Source organism: Sardina pilchardus, chromosome 12, assembly GCF_963854185.1.
Source record: "Sardina pilchardus chromosome 12, fSarPil1.1, whole genome shotgun sequence".
In the NCBI taxonomy this organism is placed as follows: Eukaryota; Metazoa; Chordata; class Actinopteri; order Clupeiformes; family Clupeidae; genus Sardina; species Sardina pilchardus.
Genome location: NC_085005.1, coordinates 25,221,524 through 25,245,467, shown reverse-complemented (window position 1 = coordinate 25,245,467; position 23,944 = coordinate 25,221,524). Strand labels below are relative to the sequence as shown.

The window sequence follows — 23,944 nt, the reverse complement described above, 5'->3', positions numbered from 1 at the left end:
ATGGAATTGTGGAATGTCATGAAATTTTGTTAAAAATACCAGACCTCCCATATCTAGAATAGACATGTATAGTCATGGAATACGAGGTAATCCTTTTGTAGCAGTTTAAAACATACTTGTAACTTTTAAGTTGCTTTAATACAGATTTAACGCATTAATACAAATAGATTTCCTCGCAGGATTGGTGTACATCTGATTATTAGCTTTGTTGCTTGTTTGAGTGTTGATGGTTAACCCAACTGTGTTTAGTCAATGCCTATTTATTCATATATTCCACTCTAATTTATATTATTGGATGTTACGCGGCTGCTCTGAACCCTTACCTCATTATAGGTCATGGCAATTCAGGGTTTTTAGTCAGGGAAAGGAGAAGTCATGGAAGTTTGCAATTGAGGTAGAGTGGGAACCCTGTCGATAGGCCATTTTCTCACTGGTGTGGAAATGCTCTTCCTGAGATTCAGGTGGTTAAAGCCGCTAAAAGCATTAAAGATGATACAGTGAGCTTGGTATGAAGAGTCACCAAGCCAGTGGGGTTTGGATAACAAACGCATTATTAATATTAATGCATTATTAATCAATTGGGTTATCTATCACTACATCTACTGTAGTTTTGGATAACTGCTTTGTTTGTAGCAGTCTTGCTAATGGACTGCTAATAAAAAGAGGAAGGAAGCAGTTATGTGCCACTGGCAACCGCAGCATCCAATGCAATCGAGCACTCTATACGAGACGACCGTCCCACCCCGGGAAAATGTACAGTACTTCTGGATCCTTGAGGTGTGTTGGGTCACGACGCGCTCCATGTCCGACAGCTTCTACATCCTGCGCCGCCTCTGAAAATAGCCCCGCAGGTTGTTACTGGGGATGTACTGTATGGCTTTGGTGCATTTCAGAGCCGCGGCTGTCCTCGTGGTGACGTGCGGTCTCCGAGACGCTGAACCGGAGAGAGCAGCCTGACGGGGCTCATCATGTGGGGCGACGCCGTGGGTGAGCGCGCCGGAACAAACCGCCGGTGCCGAGGCGGCTCCTGTCAAACGCCGGACGCGTCTGACAGGACTGTCTGTGGACGGGGACGGGGACGGGGACGGGGGTGGGGGGGGCGCTCGTTAAGCGGCAGCAGTTGGCGTGTGGCAGCTGAGCGCTCTCCTGCGAGACACGGCAGACGCGCGGGGGACAGCAGGGCAAGTTGACCCAAGACGGAGTGTCCATGTCAGGGATGGATGTCGACACAAGACTGGCTGCTGGTGGTTGTTTACATTTGGGGGGGGACCAGAATACAGATGGTTTGGGCCGCTCTGTTGCCCATGTCAAGATGTTGATATCCATCAGGCTGTTGGATGTGAGGCTCAAAAGAGCATGTTTTTGTAGAGGACTGGGGGAGGAAGGAGAGGAGAGAGAGAGAGAGAGAGAGAGAGAGAGAGAGGGAGAGAGGGAGATAAAGAGACCGATCTGTGGTGGTTGTATTCTTTGGAGTAATGGTTTCTGGAGTTGTGCAGAGCCTGGTGGCGGTGAGTGTTCCTGTCTTGGTGCTGAGGTGTCCCAGTGTGTGGGAGGAGGACTGCTGGTGCTGGACTAGTACTGTACTACCGTCATTTCCCAACTATTAGCCACAGCTTATACATTGATTTTGCTAAATATCTTCAGCTATGAGGATAATATGGTATTAATATGGATTTGTTTCTTTTAACTTGCATAAAACACTGTCCTGTGGCTTATACACAATGCGGCCAATACACAGGAAATGACTGTAGGAGTGCTGGGAGAGAGATGGAGGAGGATCGGGTCCAGGGGACGTGTGTGTGTGTGTGTGTGTGAGAGGTAAGGGACGGAGAGAGAGCGAGCAAGTATGTATGTGTATGCAAGAGAGGAGGCCAATAGATGGAGAATCTGCTTGAGTTCATAGGCCTGTTGTCCACATTGTCGTCTACCATCTTCTCAAAGAACATGGTGGCCGACTCCTCGCCTGTCTGGAGGATGACTTGTGTAGGTTGAGGACAACACTGACTGCAGAGAGAGGATTGCATGCCTCAGTATGCCTTCTCTAACCATACTGCCATGCATACCAGCGCTGACCCTGACCTGTAATTAACTGGCTTTATATACCATAATCCAAGAGGGCAAAAGCGGATCAAAAACGACTGATACTTCCCTTTTCCATGCTGGCAGGCTGGAGCCACGCTGTCTGTAGGAAAGGCATGATATGAACGTTCAGCTTTGTTTAGTGCTGTTCTTTTTTAACCCCCAATGTCACTTCTTTGTAACATGCTCTTCTGGGCAGGTCAGATTGTGAGTGACCTTGTCGTAGAATCCGCCGTACTGTACGTCGGTTGTGCAACAGCAGGGAGCAGACCGGGACACGGCAGGGACTGACCGACCGACGCCTGCTCGCCAGATGCCAGCCAGCGTGTACGTACGCGCACGTGGTCCGGTCACGACCGGGGAGGTTGTACTGGGATAAGGTTGAGTTCCACATGGATTTAGGCTACACACGCTGCACTCAGTGGCCTGTAGGTGGTGCTGTTATCAGGACGGCAATCATCAGAAGAAAATGGAATGTAGCCCCCCCCCCCCCCCCCACCTTCAGTTATTTATAATTGCCTTTTCCGTAAAGCTTCATTTCTTATACTTACACAAATACATTATATTTATTTGTTTATGTTGTGATGTGTACATGGGGTCAGCATTGGGTATGGGGCTTGGTGTTGTAAGATACATGATATAAATATGTCATACTATAACTGAAGACCATAGTGTGTTTTGCACAAGTCCAATAAGAACACACACTGCTGATCTAAAATCTACAGTAATTTCCTGTGTATTAGCCACATAATGTATAAACCGCAGGACTGTTTTTTATGCAAGTCGGAAACCCCCCCCCCCCCCAAAAAAAAAAACAAAAACTATATTAATATCATTAACTGCCGTGGTGTATTAACCTTATAGCTGAAAACATTTTGTCAATGTATAAACCTCGACTAATAATTGTGAAATTACGGTAAAGTCCCCCAATATCGTTTGGGCGTGTTAAATATAAACAGTAGCCCTGCTTCTGCAAGATACATTATATAAATATATCATACTGTAACTGAAGACCATATAGTTCAGTATATATTGCACAAGTCCAATAGCAACACATACTGGTAATCTAAAATGTAAAGTCCCCCAACATGGTTGGGCGTGATAAATATAAACCGTAGCCCTGCTTCTGCTCTCTGTAGGAAGATTAGCAGAGTCCTCCTCGTCTTTAATGAGGCCTTTGAAGGGATGCCTCACAGAAGCTGTGATCTCTGAGCCAGATGTTACTGTTGTTTAGTGTGAAACCTCACCCTGTGTGTGTGTGTGTGTGTGTGTGTGTGTGTGTGTGTGTGTTTTTAAAGAAAACATTTGCCGTGTGTTTTGGATGTCGAGTTTCTCCGCAAGGTTACATCAGACTCTCACAGAGTGTCTTGTCATGGGATGTCTGCTAAATAATTGATCTGCACTTATATAGCAAGACCTGTGATGTAGAGACAAGAGTGAAACTCGATGTGTGCACTGCGCACAAATCAAATGTATGCCGATATGTAGCGTGGAGAGGCACTAGAATACTAATTTACTCAATAGGCTTCACAGTTTTTTTTGTCCGGGAACACTGTGGTGCAAAACGCCTGCGGCATCTTTACCACGCTTGGGTCCAGGTGCCCACAGGAACCGGTGTTCCGATGTGATCCGTGTGATCCTAACTTCCTGATCCCACCACATGTCTCCCCCACTTGCTTCCTGTCACTCTTCAGGGTCCTTTCTGAATAAAGACAAATGTGCTGAAAAATATACTTTAAAAAGGCTTCAGGTGTTTTAGAAAGACTCTTAATTTGGTCTCAGTGTTTGTTTGTGTTTGTATGTTGACAAATTCACAATTTTTTTTTCTTCCTCTCGTACTCTCGCACTCCCTCTCTCTCTCTCTCTCTCTCTCTCTCTCTCTCTCTCTCTCTCTCTCTCTCTCTCTCTCTCTCTCTCTCTCTCTCTGCAGCCATACGTGAGTTTCCTTCGGACATGTTTACCAATGACGAGCGAAAGGGCGGTGCAGTCTTACTTCATATAGCGGCGGTAGGTGTGTGTGTATCTGTGGATGACTGTGATGTGGGAGTCTTATGCAAAACACCCACCCTTTTTTCTACCCTGCCCTCATTTGTCAAGTCTACTGACAGAAGTTGCTGTTGTGTTTTTCGCGTGCAGAAATAGCTCTGTTCTCCCGGAGTTTGTGTATCTGCCGAGAAGAACGGTGGAAGCCAGAGTCTGTTCCGCCATCACACTCTCCGATCCCATTTCCTCCCGTTACATTTTTAAAAAACACTCTCTTAAGGGAACTATTCTGCAGAGATTTCAGAGACGAAAGGATTCCCCCAAGATTTTCTGTGTTTTGTTGTGGCTAAATACGACTGACCGACTATAACCCGATAACGTAATAACCAGCCAATAACTCATTACATTATTGACAAAATGTTATACATTATTGGTTCAGAAATTGTATTACATTATGGGCAAATTATTACATTATTGGCTTTAATACAATGAAATTATCACGTTATATGTCTATGTGTATTACATTATTGGGCGTGATTACATTATCGGCTGCTACAAACCCTTTAAAACATTAGCAATTAGATGAGTGAGTAAATTGAGTATAAAATGACTTATCTATCCAACATATGAATATTGCATAGTGTTGGACAGTCATGCTTTTGTATTAGTATACAAGCTCCTCAAATCCATGTTGTTTTTTCTGGCACCTTCCTTTACTAGTTGAACTAAACAGACTCCATGGGTGCCTCTCAACATCTCTCCTCGATCTCCGATGCTCGGCCCTCCAGGCTCGTTCCCACTGATCTATAACTAACACTGGATAGACTTTCCCCATTGTTGCCGCCCCATCATTCTTTATATAGATCAGTGAGGACGAGGACCGAGGAAGGAAGGGAGGATGTATAGAAGACCAAATGAGAGGCGCCCCATGTTGGTGTTGGGATCTCCTGCTCCCCTGTTTAGTGTTGTTTGACCTGCACTGGTCCCCCACTGGGGTTTGTGTAGGAGCTGCTCTTGTCCGTCCACCAAGGCTATCAGCTGCTCGTTAGAGCTGGGAAAACGAGCGAGGCTGAAAAATAGCCGCGCTGCCCATCATTGACCCCCGCGAGACAAAATTTCATTGGTCGATCGCTTTCCCTGTACAAACAAAAGTCATCAGATTCCGAGCTACCGTAAGCCGAGAGGAAGTCAATAAAGACAAAGGCCAAGAGGGCCGGAACAGGCACCCGGGGCATCGGTGGTAGTGGGTGGTGGGGATTCTTCAGACTGCCCCCGGGGCTGCGACTGGGTTGTGTGGGCCTGGGGCTTAGAGGGGTGTGGGTGGGGATGTGCTGGGCCAGACATCCTGGATGTTTTGAGCTGGAAACTCATTATTGGCCCCAGGTGAGCTCACACAGACACACACACACACACACACACACACACACACACACACGAGTCAGCCCACAGGTTTGGCTCTAAGCTGAAATACTGAGTCCTTTGGCACCCCTTGTGGACAAAGAATGGCATGGCCGCAAGCAAACCAGGCTGTGGGCGATGGATGAGCAAGTTCATAATGCCTCCTCCTCGGCCTGACGGAGAGCCCCGGTCATTTGTCATGCCGTAGACTAGAGTGTGGACGTGAATTGATCCGAGATGAAAGTGGTCAGGGACGAATCGGTCAGTCGCTAGGGGTGAGCGGTGCGCAGCGTCCAGTTTGTCACTGATGATGTGTGTCAACCTTCTCCCTCAGAGAATGCGGGAACAATGCGCTTGAGACACACACACACACACACACACACACACACACTTCACTGCTTATGGATTTGTCTCTCTCTGCTGCAGTTATTCTCTCTTGTGGACACTCACTTTTACACTCGAAAGCACATATGCAAACATCAGCTCGGTAGACCTCCTGACAGCTTGTATGAAAACAACAGCAACACTCAGTTATTCATGCACGCTTGCATATAGAGTGCCCAGTGCATATGTGTGCGTGTATATTATAGCCACCCCCGCACATGTATAGCACAATACACACAGATGTATGTAAGTCATGCGTACCTAATCTCAGGGGACACAGCATATTAAAATACATCGCTGGGATTTTTCATGCCATGCAGGCATTTACATATAGATTTCAGGGATATGCACTGGCGCAGAAAGACATGGCGTGCGCACACACACACACACACACACACACACACACACACAGAGGAAGAGCGGACGTACACGCGCACACTCACCCACCCACACACACCCACCCACTGAAACCGAGTGTAATCTCCCTGACTAACTCTTCTGTTTCCTCTGTGTTAGGCACTCTACATGTTTCTGGCTCTTGCCATCGTGTGTGACGACTACTTCGTCATGTCCTTGGAGAAGATCTGTGAGGTACGCATTGGCCCGCCGTCCCCTAGAGACCTGAGCGCTCTTCCCTCCTACTGAACATCTCTGTTCCACTAACACCTCCACTAAAGGAGGGAGTGGAGCCTTAACATTCTTCCCCAGCTGTTTGGGTGATAAACGCTTCTTTTAAACAATATTTAAGTTTACTCTTAAGTTTTTAATCTAGCCTACTACTACTTACATGCTTCTATATACTTGTTCTATATATATTTTGGTCTATCTTATGTTTATCTAATTGAAGTATACTATAGTAAAGTTCTTGCCATTTTGTTGATTTCTTTTATTGTTTTCTTTTTTCATCATTATGCCCAGTTTTATTATGTGACGGATATATGCAGTATTGGAGTGTGTGTAGTGTGTGATTGGTGTGTGTTGTGCAGTAATGGAGTGTGTGTAGTGTGTGTTGGTGTGTGTTGTGCAGTATTGGAGTGTGTGTAGTGTGTGACTGGTGCGTGTTGTGCAGTAATGGGGTGTGTGTAGTGTGTGTGATTGGTGTGTTTTGTGCAGTAATAAAGTGTGTGTAGTGTGTGATTGGTGTGTGTTGTGCAGTATTGGGGTGTGTGTAATTGGTGTGTGTTGCTGCTGTTGTGTCTGTAGAAATTGGACCTGAGTGAAGATGTGGCAGGAGCAACCTTTATGGCCGCGGGGAGCTCTGCTCCTGAGCTCTTTGCCTCTGTTATAGGTAACACACACACACACACACTATAACTATAGCGGCTCATTCATGCATGGTTTCTCATGAGCTGATGCAAAAACAAAGCGCTCATAAGTGTGATACACATGTAACTGTCAGACTCCCGCTTGCACACACACACACACACACACACACACACACACACACACACACACACACACACACACACACACACACACACACACACACACACACACACACACACACACACAGTCACTTACCTTGGTCCTCTCCTGCTGCAGGTGTGTTTATCACCCATGGTGATGTGGGCGTAGGCACCATCGTGGGCTCCGCCGTCTTCAACATCCTATGCATCATCGGAGTGTGTGGGATCTTCGCCGGCCAGGTGCGTGTGTGTGTGTGCATGTGTGTGTGTGCCCACGCGCTGACATGGTGGTATCTGGATGTATGAGTTGCATCAAATGTCTGTTATTGTGTAAATCTGTTATTTATCAAGTAATCAAATAATGAACTTTATTTTTGTGATTGTTCACTTATTTCATTGGTCAAGGGTTATGGTATGATCAAACTGAAACTTGACACTGACTGATTGTCATGTGTTCGTGACGTGTGCCTCTGTGGCGTCTCCTTAACATGGTATTGTTAGCGTGTGTGTGTGTGTGTGTGTGGCTTCTCCTTAACATAGTATTGTTAGTCTCGTATGGGGTACTGGACAGCTGTCTTCTGGAGCCGTCTGAGGTCATAGTGAGCCACTCACCTCCAGAAATAACAAGCATGTAGTGCGGGCTTGGGTTTGAGCATCAGGTTTATTTCACACTGGCAGTGCAGCACAGAAGGTGTGTGTGTGTGTGTTCAAAGAACAGTGTTCAAGAGAGTACAGAAGGTCAGCCGGGTAGATTCAGGTGAAATGCTACGATTTGAGCCAGATCTCTTCTCGGTTCTTTTTGAACTAGTTTGCTGTTTCGGCCAGAGGGAGCTGGTGGGGGCCACGGCTGGTGGCAAACGTCTTTAAATGTGTCAAGAGTGCCAGATGGATTTTCTCAACAACTGCCACGCCCTGTCATAGTCAATCTAGCTCATCCATAGACAGGCACTGTCTTGTGTTGTGCTGCAAGGATTGCCATAAAGCTATTGTTTTTTTTTTTTGCTGACATAGTTTCCTCTGTTGAGAATGTGTTGCATTCTAGTGAGACTTGGAATATTTGCCGGGAAAAAAAGTAGGCTTCAGGGCAGTAGATGTCAAATCCAAGGATTGAACAAGCTGTTCCATCTCAAATGACTGTCACTGACTTCGGCTGCAGCTCCAACAGTAGTAATCCAATTCCTTCACCTTCACTAAAGCTGAGCTGGCTTCATCCCAGGCCATGAGCACGTTCGTACACGCCATCTCTCTCACCTTTTCTCCACCCTCCTGACCACTAGGTGGTGATGTTGACCAAGTATGCGGTGTTCCGGGACTCCATCTGCTACACCTTCTCAGTGGTGGCCCTCATCGTGGTGAGTCTCCTCCGCCCCTCCATCTCCACCTCCACCACCACAACACTCCTCCTTCTCCTCCACCTCCTCCCTCCACACCTCCGTCTAATGCTGTTCTTTCTCCATTCTTTTCCCCCTTTAGTTCATCTATGATGAGAAGATTGTATGGTGAGTGTCTGCATGGCCGTTGGGAGCTTCAAGACTAATTAAAACCATACATTTAGGCTGGGTATTGAAATGGTTCATTTGACTAAATGGCGCCCTCTTTGGCAGCCCCAATTGAACTTCAATGGTTTTGCGATGTCTGACATCACAAGCAGGCTCTTTTCTAATTTGCCCATTTTTTAGTGTCTATTTTTAAGTTCAAGATTTTCATATGAAGGAGGGCACAACCATGCCTCATGTTCATGATAGCTCTTTGTTTATGCACAACCTCTCATAATTCATGAAAACCAAGAAAAAAAATATTTCCATTCTATGTCACCTTTAAACCAAACTCAAGCGAACTCTAGGCTACATGGTTCCGGTTCTGGTTCTGATGATCATATCGTTTCCCTTTTTGTGTTGTCCTCCAGGTGGGAGGCTCTGATCCTGGTAGTAATGTACTGCTTCTACATTCTCATCATGAAGTGAGTACTCATCACCCTCAATTCTCTTCCATTGAAGTAGCACAATGTAGCAATTCTCCTTTCTGTGAATATGCAGCATATTGGGTACCCATTTAGTGCCTAGGGGGTACCCCGATTCATCTAAAACTGACAAAAGGGTTATGCTCCTACCCGTCATGACCTTACATGGCACAATTCCAGACGTTCTGGGTCCGTGTCTGTAATATCAGAGACTCCATTCTCTTTACTGCCAGTCAGTGTAGCGTCAAAATGAGGTTAGAAACCATTTTAAGGTCAAATAACTATGTTGTGTTGCTTAGCACTGAAGAGTTTTACACAGAGCTGTGTATGTGTCCGCGGCTGTTTTTTCTTTTGCCCTCTAGAGATTCCTGACTGGGCTAGTGTCCTCCTGCATAGCGTGCAGAGAGAGGCGGAGAGCTGTGCTCTAAGCTTATTTGGCACTCCTACTTTAATTTGGAGTGAAATTTGTGTGTGTGTGTGTAGACACGTGTACAGGGCCACTCTCGTGTGCACACCCTCACACACAAACACACAAACACTCGGACGCCTTACACAGAGTGTAAGAATGTGCACAACCTCCCATATGGTCGCCAATCGTATATAAACATGGTCACCCATCAACAACAACATTGCTGATGGTTGTTTATTACTTGATTACAGCTGGCCTTTCTTCCATGTCAATAGTGTACAGTTTTCTATGCAAATGATTCATCTATCTAAACCGTGAGCAGATGGATATATTTCCTAACATCTGGCTGGGCAGAGTTCCAGCAGCCAATTATGAGTTCGTAATCAGTGGGTATAGTTAAAGAGCTTCTCAGCCATCCTTGAAGTCACACACCATAATTGCAAAATACTGATGTTGTGGCCTTATTAACATCTGGTGGCTTTCATAATGGGTCCTCATGCTGAGTGGAATTGGATTCCAATATGAGCTTTGTGTCCTGCTCCTCCCAATATCCCAGCTATAATGGTCCATTAAAGTCACATTTTATAAACTAAAAATTCTTCCCTTTAGCTCGCCAACTCGGTAAAGTCAGCAAAGTTATTGCGGACGGGTGTTCCAAGCTTTCTTTTTGTCTTTAATGAAGGCACGAGGAAGATGAATAATATAAATGAATGTCGTGTCTTAATATTTCTTATTGAAATCCTTTTCTACTCTAAGCTTTTTTCCCCTCCTCCTGCATTGTTCTTTTCTGTGTCTCATTAGGCGTTAGGCATAGGCTGCACACTTAAGTCAGACACCAAACACAAGCTGACCTCTTTTGATCATAAAGTTTTCGTCCATTTTTTTTTTATGATGAAATAGAAGTAGTTTCAAGTACGTAGCCTACCCCTTTCACTGTGCATTTATGAGCAGCTTTGATTTCATTTTTCATTCATCTCATCTTTATTTCTAACTCTGCCTGCTGTTGCTCATCCAACAGAAGTCCGACCGTGTTTAATGTCCATTTAAGCACATCTGAGTAATAGCGAATAACGACGGTTATTAAAGCACATTTGTGTCGTCGTGTATTAAGTCCTCGACTCCTTGTGATCCATGTTTTTATAAGCGCTTGTACACACACTTGTGAGTACTGCGTCTTGAACCGATGCGCATCATGCTGCCGTCATCTCAGCCTAGCGCTCCTAGCAGATGCCGCGTTAGTCATGACCTGAGTCATGCGTTCATATACGGATAATCGGAACGCCACACGACCCGATGCTGAACCAGAAAAACTCCCTGACATGGAAGAGCATTAGTCAATCCCGGAGCCACCTGGAGCTTCAGTTTTAATGCGTTGTTCGTGGCGACCTCCGTAGATGGGATTCAGCCAGGAATACCTCAGGTCATGAGGAGAGGGGGAGAAAAAAAACCCCGAAACTTTTTCTGAAGACATCTGAGGGATTTAGATGGACAGGCAGGCCGCCGGATCTGCGTGTTTGTGCGCTCAGTGCAGCTCGACAAAGACAGAAGGTCTCATTTGTATTCTCGTCTTTTTCATGCCTATCCAAAAACTCGCTCTCTCCTGACTCACAGATACTGAATTATAAATAAAGTCGCGTCGCGCCGCTCCAGCTCCAGCTCGGTCTTGGACCGGCTCGGCGTTACCACGGGCCTAATGCTGAATGTTTCAGGCAGGCGTACACCTGAGAGATCCGAGTTTGGCGCTTTTGAAATGCCGCAGTGCCAAGACCTACTTTCCCATAGCAGAGGGAGTGCTTGTGCTTTCAAAGCCTCACGCGTTTGCTTGTTTATTTGAGGTTGTGTGCTTTCCATGTCGCTCAACCTTAGTGGAAGTACTTCTTTTCTCCTTTTTTGTGTTCTTGGGAAAACAATAACTAAAGAACTAAAGTTAATTTGACATGTGTTCTATAACCTAATGAACAAAATGGATTATTACATTTTTTTAAGGAAGTAAATCTATAGGAGTTAGTTCTTATTATAATCCAGTTCCATTTATAAACAAAATCAGTAGAACTTGAAGCACTAGGAATAGTGTACCGTATATCCGTGTGTCTGTTTGTTTGTCTGTCTTAGCTATTGTTGTGTATTGTAGTGCATGTCTATGTGTCTGCTTTTCTGATTGCCTTATGCTCTTAATGTTCTGTATTTGTTTTTGTTTTGTATTTTGTTTACCCCCTTTCACTTTAATGTCCCCATGCTGTTACTCCCCTTCCATCCTAAGGACCGCAATGGAAACAAGCCTTTGGGCTTTATTGTGTTTTTTATATCCTTTTGAACACTTGATGTTCAATAAAGTTTCAATCAATCAGTCAATCAATCAGTTGTCATATCTGCTTGTTTCTCCCTCCCTTGACAGATTTAACAGCTCTATACAGAGGCTGTTCACCGGCAAAGGGAGCAAGAATGTTGCCAACGGAAACGCCGCCAGTGGCAGCGAGATGGAGGATGGTAATGGTTGCTATGACAATGTTTGGGATGACCCCACCCTGCCATTGCTGGGCACAGGTAAGGCTGACCAGACAGGCCGACTGAGAGAGGCAAGACATCCTGCTTTGACTGGATATGTTGAAAAAGGCCCTGTAATTTGGTGGATATACTGTACATTATCCGAGTGTGAAAAGCCCCTTTTATCTAAGTGCAGAAAACTAAACAGATTTTAGTACTTTGTATAGTTTAGTTCCTTCCATGTGAGGGACTTGGGGTTTGTTATTTGATTGAGCATGTCACAACAGCCAAGCAAAACCTTGTATTTAGAGTGAGACTATTACAGTGCATTCCTTGAGCAAAGGTTTTAGGATTTCTTGAGGACAAATGTGTGGACAAATGACTACTGCAAGCGCTCCTCCTTCGCCACCCCTGTCCTGCTTCTGCCCTCTGCTGGTGTGGAGGTAAAAAAACAAACCTTTCTTCTATTGTGCTTTTCTCTCATTCAGTCTCTCCCACTTTCTTTCGCCTGTGCACAATTACTAGCCAAATCCTCCCAGATTAGCGCTCACTCACTTCCTTAGCCAATTCAGCTCATTGTTGCAGATTAGCGCTCACTCACTTCCTTAGCCAATTCAGCTCATTGTTGCGTAGTCTTCTCCACCGGCTCATTGACTGGCTCACGCACTCTTGCTGTTAGTATTCGCGTATTCAGTTTGTCACTCTGTGATTGTGCTTCTGACACATAAAGATCTCATTTGGACGACTCCTCTGTGCTGACGTTAATCTGACTGCGCCTCTTCTGATTTTTCACCCTCTCCTTTTCCGACCTCTCCATGCCTGTCTGTTCAGCCTTACTAAAGCCAGCTCAGCTTCTTGCCTTTTGCTCTGTCTCTGTGTGTGTGTGTGTGCGAGAGAGCGAGAATTGGAGCTTGTGCAGTGTAACTTCTGTCCTCTTGCTGACACTTGAAGCTGATTCTCATTTTGAAATGGGTCCGTACTCCGCTCATTGCCTTCGCAGCCCTATGCGCACAGAAGGCCTTTGTTAGATCGACCACGTATGTTAGTAAAATTAATTGATTCAGAGCAGCCAGTAAAAAATTTAGCATTTGGCTTAATGCCGGTCATTGATGTACTGTCAAGCTAAATTTGTTTGTGGATATTGGTGGGGGATTTCTTGTCTGATTGCCATGTGTGGTGGAGCACTTGTGTGTGTGTGTGTGTGTGTGTGTGTGTGTGTGTGCGTGCGTGGATGTGTGAATATGAATGTATATATTTTGACCGTTTTCCGACTCGTCACACAGTGAAGCCCACTAAGGCCTACAGCCGCGGCTCCGTGGTGATGGTCGATGAGATCATCAATGCGAGCCCTCCCAAGTACCGCTTCCCCGAGGCCGGCTTGCGTGTCATGGTCACCAACCACTTTGGCCCCAAGACCCGTCTTCGCATGGCCAGCCGACTCATCATTACGGAGGTATGAGGAAGCTGAAGGACCTGAAGGCAGTGAGCTATTTCTGCGCACATGTACCCACAGTCACGCGTAGTGCAGGACAGTGTTGCAGGCTCAGATATGACCAAGTGCAAGTCCAGCGTGTGTTTTATGTGTGATCTTTACATGATGATGAACGATCAGAGCTACATGTGAACAGAGCAAGTGCAACTCCAGAGTGTGTTTTATGTGTGATCTTTACATGATGATGAACGATCAGAGCTACATGTGAACAGGCTCAGATATGACCAAGTGCAAGTCCAGTGTGTGTTTTATGTGTGATCTTTACATGATGATGAACGATCAGAGCTACATGTGAACAGGCTCAGATATGACCAAGAGCAACTCCAATGCGTGTTTACTCATGATGTTTACATGATGAGCTGTCATCGCTACATGTGAACAGGCTCAGCTCAGCCGACAATAACGTCTTAACGTCTTAATTTGTTTACATTTCATTTGCGCAAGAGTGTTTTTTTCTCTTTATTTTTGCTTTGCTTTTTTGCAGTTTTATCTATTAATGCTATGTTGATGCATTATCGCTCTCCCTCCCTCTCCCTCTCTCCCCCTCTTTCTCTTTCTCTCTCTCTTTCTGTGTGTGTGTGTGTGTGTTTTGTCTGGCAGCGTCAGAAGCTGGTGCAGGCCGCCAACGGGGTGGAAACGGCCGTGGTGGACGGCAAAACTGACATTGAGAACGGCAACGTGCCCGAAGACAAGCCCAGCGAAGAGGAGGAGAGCGAGCTGACCTCGCCGTTCAGTATACCACGTGAGTGATGGTGGGGAGAGAGGGAGAGAGACACACACACAGAGAGAGAGACACACACACACACACACACACACACACACACACAGAGAGAGAGACACACACACACACACACACACAGAGAGAGAGACACACACACACAGAAAGAGAGAGAGAGACACACACACACAGAGAGAGAGAGAGACACACACACAGAAAGAGAGAGAGACACACGCACACAGAAAAAGAGAGAGACACACACACACAGAGAAAGAGAGAGACACACACACAGAAAGAGAGACACACACACACAGAAAGAGAGAGACACACACACACACAGACACACACACACAGAAAGAGAGAGACACACACACACACAGAGAGAGAGAGACACACACACACAGAAAGAGAGACACTCACACAGAAAGAGAGAGAGACACACACACAGAAAGAGAGAGACACACACACAGAAAGAGAGAGAGAGACACACACACAGAAAGAGAGAGAGAGACACACACACAGAAAGAGAGAGAGAGAGGCCGAGAGAGAGAGAGAGAGATGGACAATGGAGCAGGCCAGATGAAAGTGAAGTGGTAGAGAGGGATACATGGGGGTGTGTTGAGAGACGAGTGGAGGATGGAGGGAGAGATAAAGCACCACAGCAGAGGACTGAGGACAAAGGGAAGGATAGAGACCTAGAGGAGAAAGAAGGGATGAACGAGGGAACAGAGGGAGGAGAAGAGGGATGAAGGGATGAAGATTACAGGGAGCGAATGGTCGGAGTGTGTGAGGTGGAGGAGTGTGTCCAGCTGCTAGGGGAACTTCATAATTATCAATGGAGATGTCTGAAGAACACTCCTATCCTAAACTGCTCATTCAGTACTCACACACACAGAATGTTTGATGCTAATATGATGTGGGCCTCCAGACTGTCTAGTGCGGAGCTTTTTATGTGTCTGTACACATTTGTGCACTAATTGAAATTGTAAACACTTGCACACTCCTAGAGATGTGTCCTGTGATTGGTCTACTTTCTCTCTGAAGTGCCACAGCTCTAACGGGAGCCATTAGCAACTCCCAGTCATGAGTCTAAGTCCTCTTCTCATCCCCTGGTGTGTGTGTCTGTGTCTGTGTGTCTGTCTGTCTGTGTGTGTGTGTCTGTGTGTGTCTGTGTGTCTGTGTGTGTCTGTGTGTGTCTGTGTGTGTCTGTGTGTGTCTGTGTGTGTCTGTGTGTGTCTGTCTGTCTGTCTGTGTGTGTGTGTGTCTGTCTGTGTGTGTGCGTGCAGGAGGCTGTATGAACAAGATCAAGTGGCTGATCTCGTGGCCGCTGCTCCTGCTGCTCTTCTTCACCATCCCCAACAGTGCCAAGCCGCGCTGGGAGAAGTTCTTCATGCTCTCCTTCATCCTCTCCACCGTCTGGATCGCCGTCTTCTCCTACTTCATGGTGTGGATGGTGAGTGGACCGGCCTCGTGTGTGTGTGTGTGTGTGTGTGTGTGTGTGTGTGTGTGTGTGTGTGTGTGTGTGTGTGTGTGGATTGCCGTCTTCTCCTACTTCAAGGTGTGGATGGTGAGTGGACCGGCCTCAGGGAAGGTGTGTGTGTGTGTGTGTGTGTGTGTGTGGGGATCGCCGTCTTCTCCTACGTCATGGTGTGGATGGTGAGTGGACCGGCCTCAGGGAAGGTGTGTGTGTGTGTGTGGGGATCGCCGTCTTCTCCTACGTCATGGTGTGGATGGTGAGTGGACTGGCCTCTAGAGGCCCCTGCTTTTATAGCCACAGGGAAGGTGTGTGTGTGTGTGTGTGTGTGTGTGTGTGTGTGTGTGTGTGTCTGGATCGCGGTCTTCTCCCATTTCATGGTGTGGACGGTGAGTGGACTTGTCGACTCGTGGTGGCCCTACTTATAGCCACTGGGAATCAATGCTGTGTCTGTATCTAAAAGTGTCTGTGTATTGACCTCGTGAAAAATGTCCCAAAATGTCCACCAACCTCCATGGCATGAGGGTCAATGAGGATGCCAAGGGTAATGGATTCATAAACACTATCTGCGTATGAGAAGTGTGTATGGGGGGTGCTGTGGCGCAGCAGGCTACAGCGCCCGTACCATTTACGGGTCAGAGTGCCCATGGGGACCCAGGTTCGAATCCTGGGCCTGCGGTCATATCCCAATCCCACCCCATCTCTCTCTCCCACTTGTTTCCTGTCTACCTCTTCACTGTCCTATACTAATAAAGGCAAAAAGGCCAAAAAAATATACTTCAAAAAAAAAAAAAAAAAAGAAGTGTGTATGCATGTGGAAGCTCTCTAGTAACCAAATACTTCAATAGCTGCAGGCTTCCTTCTGGTTGTGTGTCAGGAATACACAGCATATTTGAACAATTTCTAAACATCAAGGGATAATAATCCTCAAGTTCATAATGTGGATTTCTTGGGTCTTCTCATCTTCTCACTCTGACACTTGCTTTTTTTTTTTTTTTTTTTTTACTCTGCATGATGCAACCGCACCCAATCCTGCTGTATGTAGAAGAGTTTCACAGGATTTGCTGGTGGAGCAAGTGGAGGTCCCTCTGAGCTTTACTCAGACAGATGGGGAAAGGTTTCCAGATCAGTTTTAAAAGCAGAGCGCGTGACTGATATAGCACCACATCAAAAGAGAACGTACATGATCTGCCTGTGACGCAGCTACATTTCTACAAAGGGCGTGGAGCCATGGGTATGCTCAATGTAATCTTTAGAGGACTCGCAGTGGGATTTTCTGTTGTGAGGGCAAAAAGACATCTGATACTGTGTGACTGAAGAGCTTAAGTAAGTTGCCTTTTAAATACATCACTGGGATCAAAGGGTAACTCCAGCATCCTTTAATTCTGAACCCTATGTTTTAGATGTGTTGAGAAGTAGCGCTGCACGATTTGGGGAAAATGTCTAATTTTCTGACACTGTGATTGCGACCATGATTTTTGATTGTGAATGATTTGATTCCGTTCATTATTGTAAAATGCCTCAGCTCACTATTGGGAAATGCCCCCCCTTTTATGACTTTTTATGATATAAAAGTCATAAATGTGACAACATTTTTGCTGTTGTGCTACAGTAATCTGGCAGCCCTAGTGTTAAGTCTATACTTTCAGTAGGTACAAAATCAATGACAATCGGTGCAGGTTGACCGAAGTTGCTCCGAAAATGACGTTCAGGGGGCCATCAGCGCAAACACACGATTGGTGGACAGGGGCCCAAATACTGGCACTGAGTTCACTTAGCCATTGCAAGCTTTCTGGGTATGTGGTCACATCAAAGTCAACCACTGACCAGACTCAACGTGTCATTACGAGGGTCAGCCATCATGGACAGAATGTAGAGGAGTATTGAAGTGTCCTTGAGCAAGACCCTGGCCTGAACCCTAAACTGTTCTCGATGTGCTAGTTGACACATTGCTTGACAGCCTCTGTTATTAGTGTGTGAATGGGTGAATGTGAGGCATTACTCTGTGCTGCGCGTTGGGTGCTAAGAGGCGTACAAGACTGTTTATGTAAAAACTATATCAGTGCTAAATAAAATGTTTACTAGCGACCATGAAATGTGTTGCAATCCATATAGGATCTTGGGCGTGTCGTATTCTAAATGTAGCCTACCGTATTCACTTGAGCTTTTTTTTTTGCCTCCTGATCTCTGGATTGATACGATTGTCCATAGAAATCATCGTCTGAAAATCAATGTAGGTTGAAGTTAGTTGTGCACGTAAATGTAACGGTTAATGTTTGAGGTCTTAAAATTGATTTGAGAAGGTGAAAAGATTAAACATTTTTAAGGTGTTAAAAGATATTGACTTTGAGTTCTGGAATCCTATGTGTAGGCCTTCCCTGCACATAACCAGTTATAGTAGCATTGTGCAGAGTCTTGCCAAGTGCAAAATGCCATTTCAATCTCAATGATAAATGTTTTGTTTTATTCTGATTCCAGGTAACGATCATCGGATTCACACTTGGCATTCCCGATGTAATCATGGGAATCACTTTCCTGGCTGCCGGCACCAGTGTGCCAGACTGCATTGCCAGTCTCATCGTGGCACGGCAAGGTACGCTTCAGTCAATCAATCAACCTGCCACTGGCACCATCAAATGGGACAAAGCATGACAAGGCCTCAACACTAGACTGATAAGTCCAAAAAGATCAAATACTAGGAATATATTGATATTGGATGTGTTAAAACTAAAGGGTAAGATCAGAGATGCACCGTAGAGTGTTTGATCCCACTCCAATCAAGGAGATTTGACATAGCTTGTGTGCCTTTCAGTTAAGCTTCAGTTTTATTTTTATTTTTTGTATTTTGTTTGAAGGCAGAGTTTGTCAGATGATGGCAAGCGTGCGCGTTCATCTCACTGTGAATTTCACTCAAAATCCCATTGATGTGCCAAATTTGATTTTTGGAATGATCATTTCAGTCTACTGCCAGTCAACCACCTTAGAAGGATGTGTTTCAGTTCAATCTTGGCACAAGCACTTGGGCATGCAAAAAGGTCACCTTGGCTAAAATACTCTTTTTTTAAAAAAGAAATGGCTCCCACTCAGGCCTAATGCTGTAGTCTGTGCCATATTGCACAACCTAATCAAAAGTGAACTGTCTGGTGAAATGTAACCCACACAGGCAAACCACACTGTAAGCTGTAAGCATAGTAGTAGAGGTAATGAATTGCTGGGGATTTTCTGGAGTATCTTTGATTGGGTGAAGGAAGATAATGCCATTACAATTCTCATATCTGAATCTAAAGGGCTAGTGCTGTATTTGCACTCCAGTTACCATATCTTATCATGATTTCATTTATCGTTTATAAAACTCAAATTAAAGTACCTCAATATAAAATACCAATATCAAGTTCTTGCTCTTTATCTTCACACAATATCTTAGCTCCTGTGTTTAGTCTGAATAAATCCAAAATCAGACGGGCGTTTGGTTTTCAGGTCTCGGGGACATGGCCGTGTCCAACACCATTGGCAGTAACGTGTTTGACATCTTAGTGGGCCTGGGTGTTCCATGGGCTCTTCAGACCATGGCAGTGGACTACGGCTCAGAGGTAAGGACAAACATCATGTGTTGGTTTACTTTAGGGGTAAGCACTACCGTAGGCACATAATGTTCAAACACACAAGCTATAACTATGCCTGTGCCCGTTTTGTTTTCTCAATCATGTTAAAATTGCCTGACAGGAAAGTGGCCATGCCATTATTGGGAGCCTAGATAATTATCATGGAGTGATTGATATTCTGTGATCGTAAACGTGTACACCTGAAATGGTCAGGCTTTTAACTCCTGATGGCAATGAACCTTCCTAATGTATCGGTTGCCTTTTGAGATGGACCTTGCTGCACGTGTTTGAGCTGGACCTTGGCCTCTCCACATTAATGCATAATTACATAAATCAAAGTGGCGGGAGGTCGTAGGGTGGTCGCAAATGCTGGTGATTCTCACTTAGCCATTTGCTAAGTCTCATTACTCTCCCTCTCTCTCTGTGTGTGTGTGTGTGTGTGTGTGTGTGTGTGTGTGTGTGTTGTAGGTTCAGATTAACAGTCGAGGGCTTGTCTACTCCGTGGTGCTGCTGCTTGGCTCTGTGGCATTAACAGTAAGTATACCGATGAAATCTTAAAGTTAATGCAGCATGTGCTCTTTATTTCATTAAGCCACAACGGCACATTATATGGGACAGGAGGCCAACACATCACTTGACACTTCTGTTTGTGTTTGTACCAATTTGCTGCACAAAAAAATATCTCTGAATATATTATAATACTGCCCTATGCTTCCAGAGAGCAGTTAAACAACCTGATTATATATATGTGTGTGTGTGTGTGTACACTTTTAAATTTGTTTTTTAGCTCATGGTTTGCAATTCATGTTGCAATTATGATGATTATTTTGAATCAAACCTTGTGTGGCCTTATGCTTTACGTGAGACTATAATTATACAACTAATGGCAGTCTGTCGCCTTGATGAGGCTTAACTGAGGGACACAAATTGCGTACAACCTGTACAACCTGTGAATGTTGTCGTGCTGATTCATAGGCAGTTTCACTCTCGACACCAATCAGAAAATTAGCTTGGTGCTGCGGTGGTCACATTTTTCTAGTAACTTCAGCAGCCAATCCAAATGCATCACACTAAACATATGATATTAAGCTTGCATTTCAGCGATCCCACTGAAATGTACTTATGCAGTGATCCACATAAGTACTGCTCTCTAAACCCTAAAAACAAACTCAAAGCACAAAATATAGAAATATGTTACGGACATAAGAGTATACATATCCAATGACTCGGTTATAATTGCTCAACACAAAGCAATATTAATTGTTTTTAATTTTTAGGATTTAAAGATCTCTACTCTGACTCATTTTTAGAGATTGTTCTCTTTTGCAGAGCGTAAAATAAGGAAAGTATTATGATTGACAGCTAATTTAGCTCTTCATCAGGAATCATGTTCAAATGAATAGTCTCTAAATAAATTAAACACCCTCATTAATTACATCTAAATTTAGGAGGGAATCAAGTCCTCACTTAATGAAAATGAGTCTTAATGTGCCAGTCAAGCCTCTCAGTCTCACACACACATATTCATTCATTCATACAAGTTTGATGAGGCTGAGGCTGAGATCTCTTCCACTGGACTAGAGTTAATTAAGGTGCGATGAGAGGAGAGGACTGTGGCCATACTGCTCTCTGACACGTTCTGTTGTATGGCTTTAAGGGGGACGCATCGAGGGGACCTCAGGTTGGGTATTCTGGGACAACAAGGGCACTGAACTGTGGGAGTTGAAGTCTTCAGGCTATTCTACATCTAAACCTTGCCAGCTTTACACCCTTGAGAAGAAAAGAAACCCACTGCAGTAGTCATAGAAGTCCAGATATTCTATACTGTACAGTATGTTCATGCAGAATTCTACAAGCAATCAATAGACATCAATAAGTTGTGATCTAGAAAGTGTTATATCTAATTGGTTGTCTGGGTATCTAATACATTTCAAAAGTCAGTCTGGTTGCAGTTGAATGTGAGCGATGACAACACCACTGCAATGTTGTGTTCCACAATATTTGACAGCAAATGTGTCGCTGTGAGAATGACCTACTCTTGTGTAGGCTAGCCCAGCCAACACCGAGCTGATTCACCGTTTAGTTTGGGGATGCTTCTTTCACATCTGAATTACCAAGGGCCTTAAAACTTAACCTGATCAATTAAACTCTTGCCAAATCTTTTTGGTGCCAGAAATCTTTCTCTGTAAACAAAGTATTGAAATGCAGTTGTTTGCTCTTGTTTATCAGCATACCCACTGGAAGTGTTCAATTGTATACTCTACTGGAAGTGTTAATCATACTCTACTGTCTGTCATCATATAAGGCCCGCCCCATGCTGGATAAGCAGTTGTGATTGGTTCCTGCGTTTTGATGATTCAGAAATGGGCTCAAAAGATCAGGTAGCCAGGCAGATACTGTATACTGGGCACAGTGGGCAGATACAAATGTGCTCATAGATTCACCTGGGCTCACCTAGGCTAACAAAGTGGACTGTCAGTTACTGAATTTTGGAATATTTATCGAAGATTTAGATGTTTGTGGGGATTGTGAATCCCAAACTGCTTGAGAATTCTGATTCCGAGATTCTGTGCGGGCAACTCATGGCTCCCGTTCTGTCTCTGGCAGGTTCTGGCGATCCACGTGAACAATTGGAAGCTGGACCTGAAGCTGGGCATCTATGTGCTGCTGCTCTACGCGGTGTTCCTCTGCTTCTCCATCATGATCGAGTACAACGTCTTCACCTTCGTCAACCTGCCCATGTGTCAGGGGGACTTCTAGACGGCCAGGCACTCGACCGACCCGTCTTTGTCGGCCTCTCGGCCTCTGTCCCCAAACCCCACCTCGGATGTCCTCCGATGCCCCACGACCAAAACCACCCGGCCAACCACCAGTGGCTGTGAAGCGTCTTGGTGTCCCCATACACTCATTGAATCCGAGACTCCTACGGGACCCATGTTTACCTTTCCTGTTCTCTCAGTCTGTTGTTCACACGGTCACTTTCTTTTTCTAGAATACTTTCCTCCATCCTCTCCCCTTCATTGTCCTCTGTTGGTATTTTTCTTCCGTGTAGATTGGGGGAAAATGTATATATTTGTGTGAACTTGTCTGATTTTCTGTCATGGTCTTTTTATTTTTCTGTTTCCTGTTTTGTCTTCATCCTTAGTGTCCTCAGTGCCACCCTCTCCTCTCCTTTCCTTTCCTTTCCTCTCCTCTCCTCTCCTCTCCTCTCCTCTCCTCTCCTCTCTGGCATGTCCTCCCTGTGTTCTCCTCTTCTCTCCTTTTCTCCTGAAGAACCGGTTCCATCCCATGGAGGAGGAACTTCTCCTTGGCAGCTCTCCACCTCCTCGGGGTCTCCTCTTCCTCCTTTTTTCCTCCTCCTCTTCCTCCTCCTCCTTCTCCTCCTCCTCTTCTTGTGACCTTAGGTCAACCACAAGTGGATCATCTTTCCTGCCAAAACCAAAAAAAAAAGATAAAACTGCATGCGTGCTCCTTTTCTTCTCTCTTGTCAAATACCCCCATGCCCCTGCTCACCAAGGCACTTTCTGTTACATAGTGTTCAGTGATTTTTTTCTTTCTTTTCTTTTCTTTTGCTTTCTGTCCACTTCTTGACAACTCTAGAGAGTGGGGGCCTTGAGTCTGCAGCACTGCACAACGTGGAGATCTAAACATATCATAAATATCTCATCTCTTTTTGTATCAATACGTTTGAATTGTTGTCATTTGTTTTTCTCCCATAAACAAAGAAATGAGCTGAGTGTGTAAAAAGATTGTGGGGCAAAATGCAATCAGTGCAGATTGAGCATCCATTTGCAATTATCATAAAGTTGGTCGTCGGGACAATGCGATTGGTTCCATCCTCTACCAGTCACTCGAATGGGAGGGTATAACCTCAACTTGCAGTGATTCCATTGGATGATCTTTTATCAGTTTTCTTTTTTTTTTTTTTTATCTCTTTTTTTGTTGGTCAAGAAATAGATATGTCATTGATATGTCATCATTTGCCAGCTGCACAACCCCACGCATCTGCATGCCAGGACAGAGGTGGAAACTGGTAGCGGCCATTTTGGGTTGATTTCCTGAGGGGAGGAGAAAGACAGGCAGCTCCGATTTATACAGTCCTGGTGGGATTTATACAGTCCTGGTGGGATTTGTTCAGACTGACGGACCGACTCCAAAGGGTAATAGTGTATAGTACTATTTTTATTATTTTGTCGTTCTTTTTTGTTTGTTTGTTTTTGTTTGTTTGCTTGTTTTGTTATTGTAATAGTTGATGTGGAGCCAGGGCTCTCGTCCTGAAGCGAGCTGCTTGACCTCTTGCCCACTTTGGGGCCACTTTGGAGTGTAAAAATCCCCTTCCCTGGTTGGGCTGTTTTTTTTTCTTTTTTCTTTTTTCTTTTTTTTTTTGTTTTGTTTTGAGTTGTAAACCTGTTTTTTGGAAATCAGGGAATTTAAATGAGCTTCATACACCCCCCCCTCCAGTAAAAGGGTGGGGGAGTTTGGTGATGTTCTCTTGATGTGGAATTTACATGTAGATATTTGCACTTTAAAAACAAAGCAAAGCCGTCCTCCCATC

At 45.0% G+C, this 23,944-nt stretch overlaps 1 protein-coding gene across 1 annotated transcript; it reads left to right on the top strand.

The window, feature by feature from the left end:
* Positions 1-3,960: 3,960 nt before the first annotated feature.
* On the top strand, positions 3,961-23,321 carry LOC134098378 (sodium/potassium/calcium exchanger 4-like; the record flags this gene model as incomplete). The annotated part of the gene is made up of 15 exons (XM_062551408.1): positions 3,961-4,086; positions 6,361-6,435; positions 7,048-7,132; positions 7,387-7,490; positions 8,528-8,602; positions 8,724-8,749; positions 9,157-9,210; positions 12,015-12,106; positions 13,387-13,556; positions 14,196-14,337; positions 15,600-15,766; positions 18,266-18,380; positions 19,265-19,377; positions 19,858-19,923; positions 21,997-23,321. Coding segments are annotated over 15 exons (1,563 nt in total), but the record flags the coding sequence as incomplete, so codon positions are not given.
* Between the last annotated feature and the right edge of the window lie 623 nt (positions 23,322-23,944).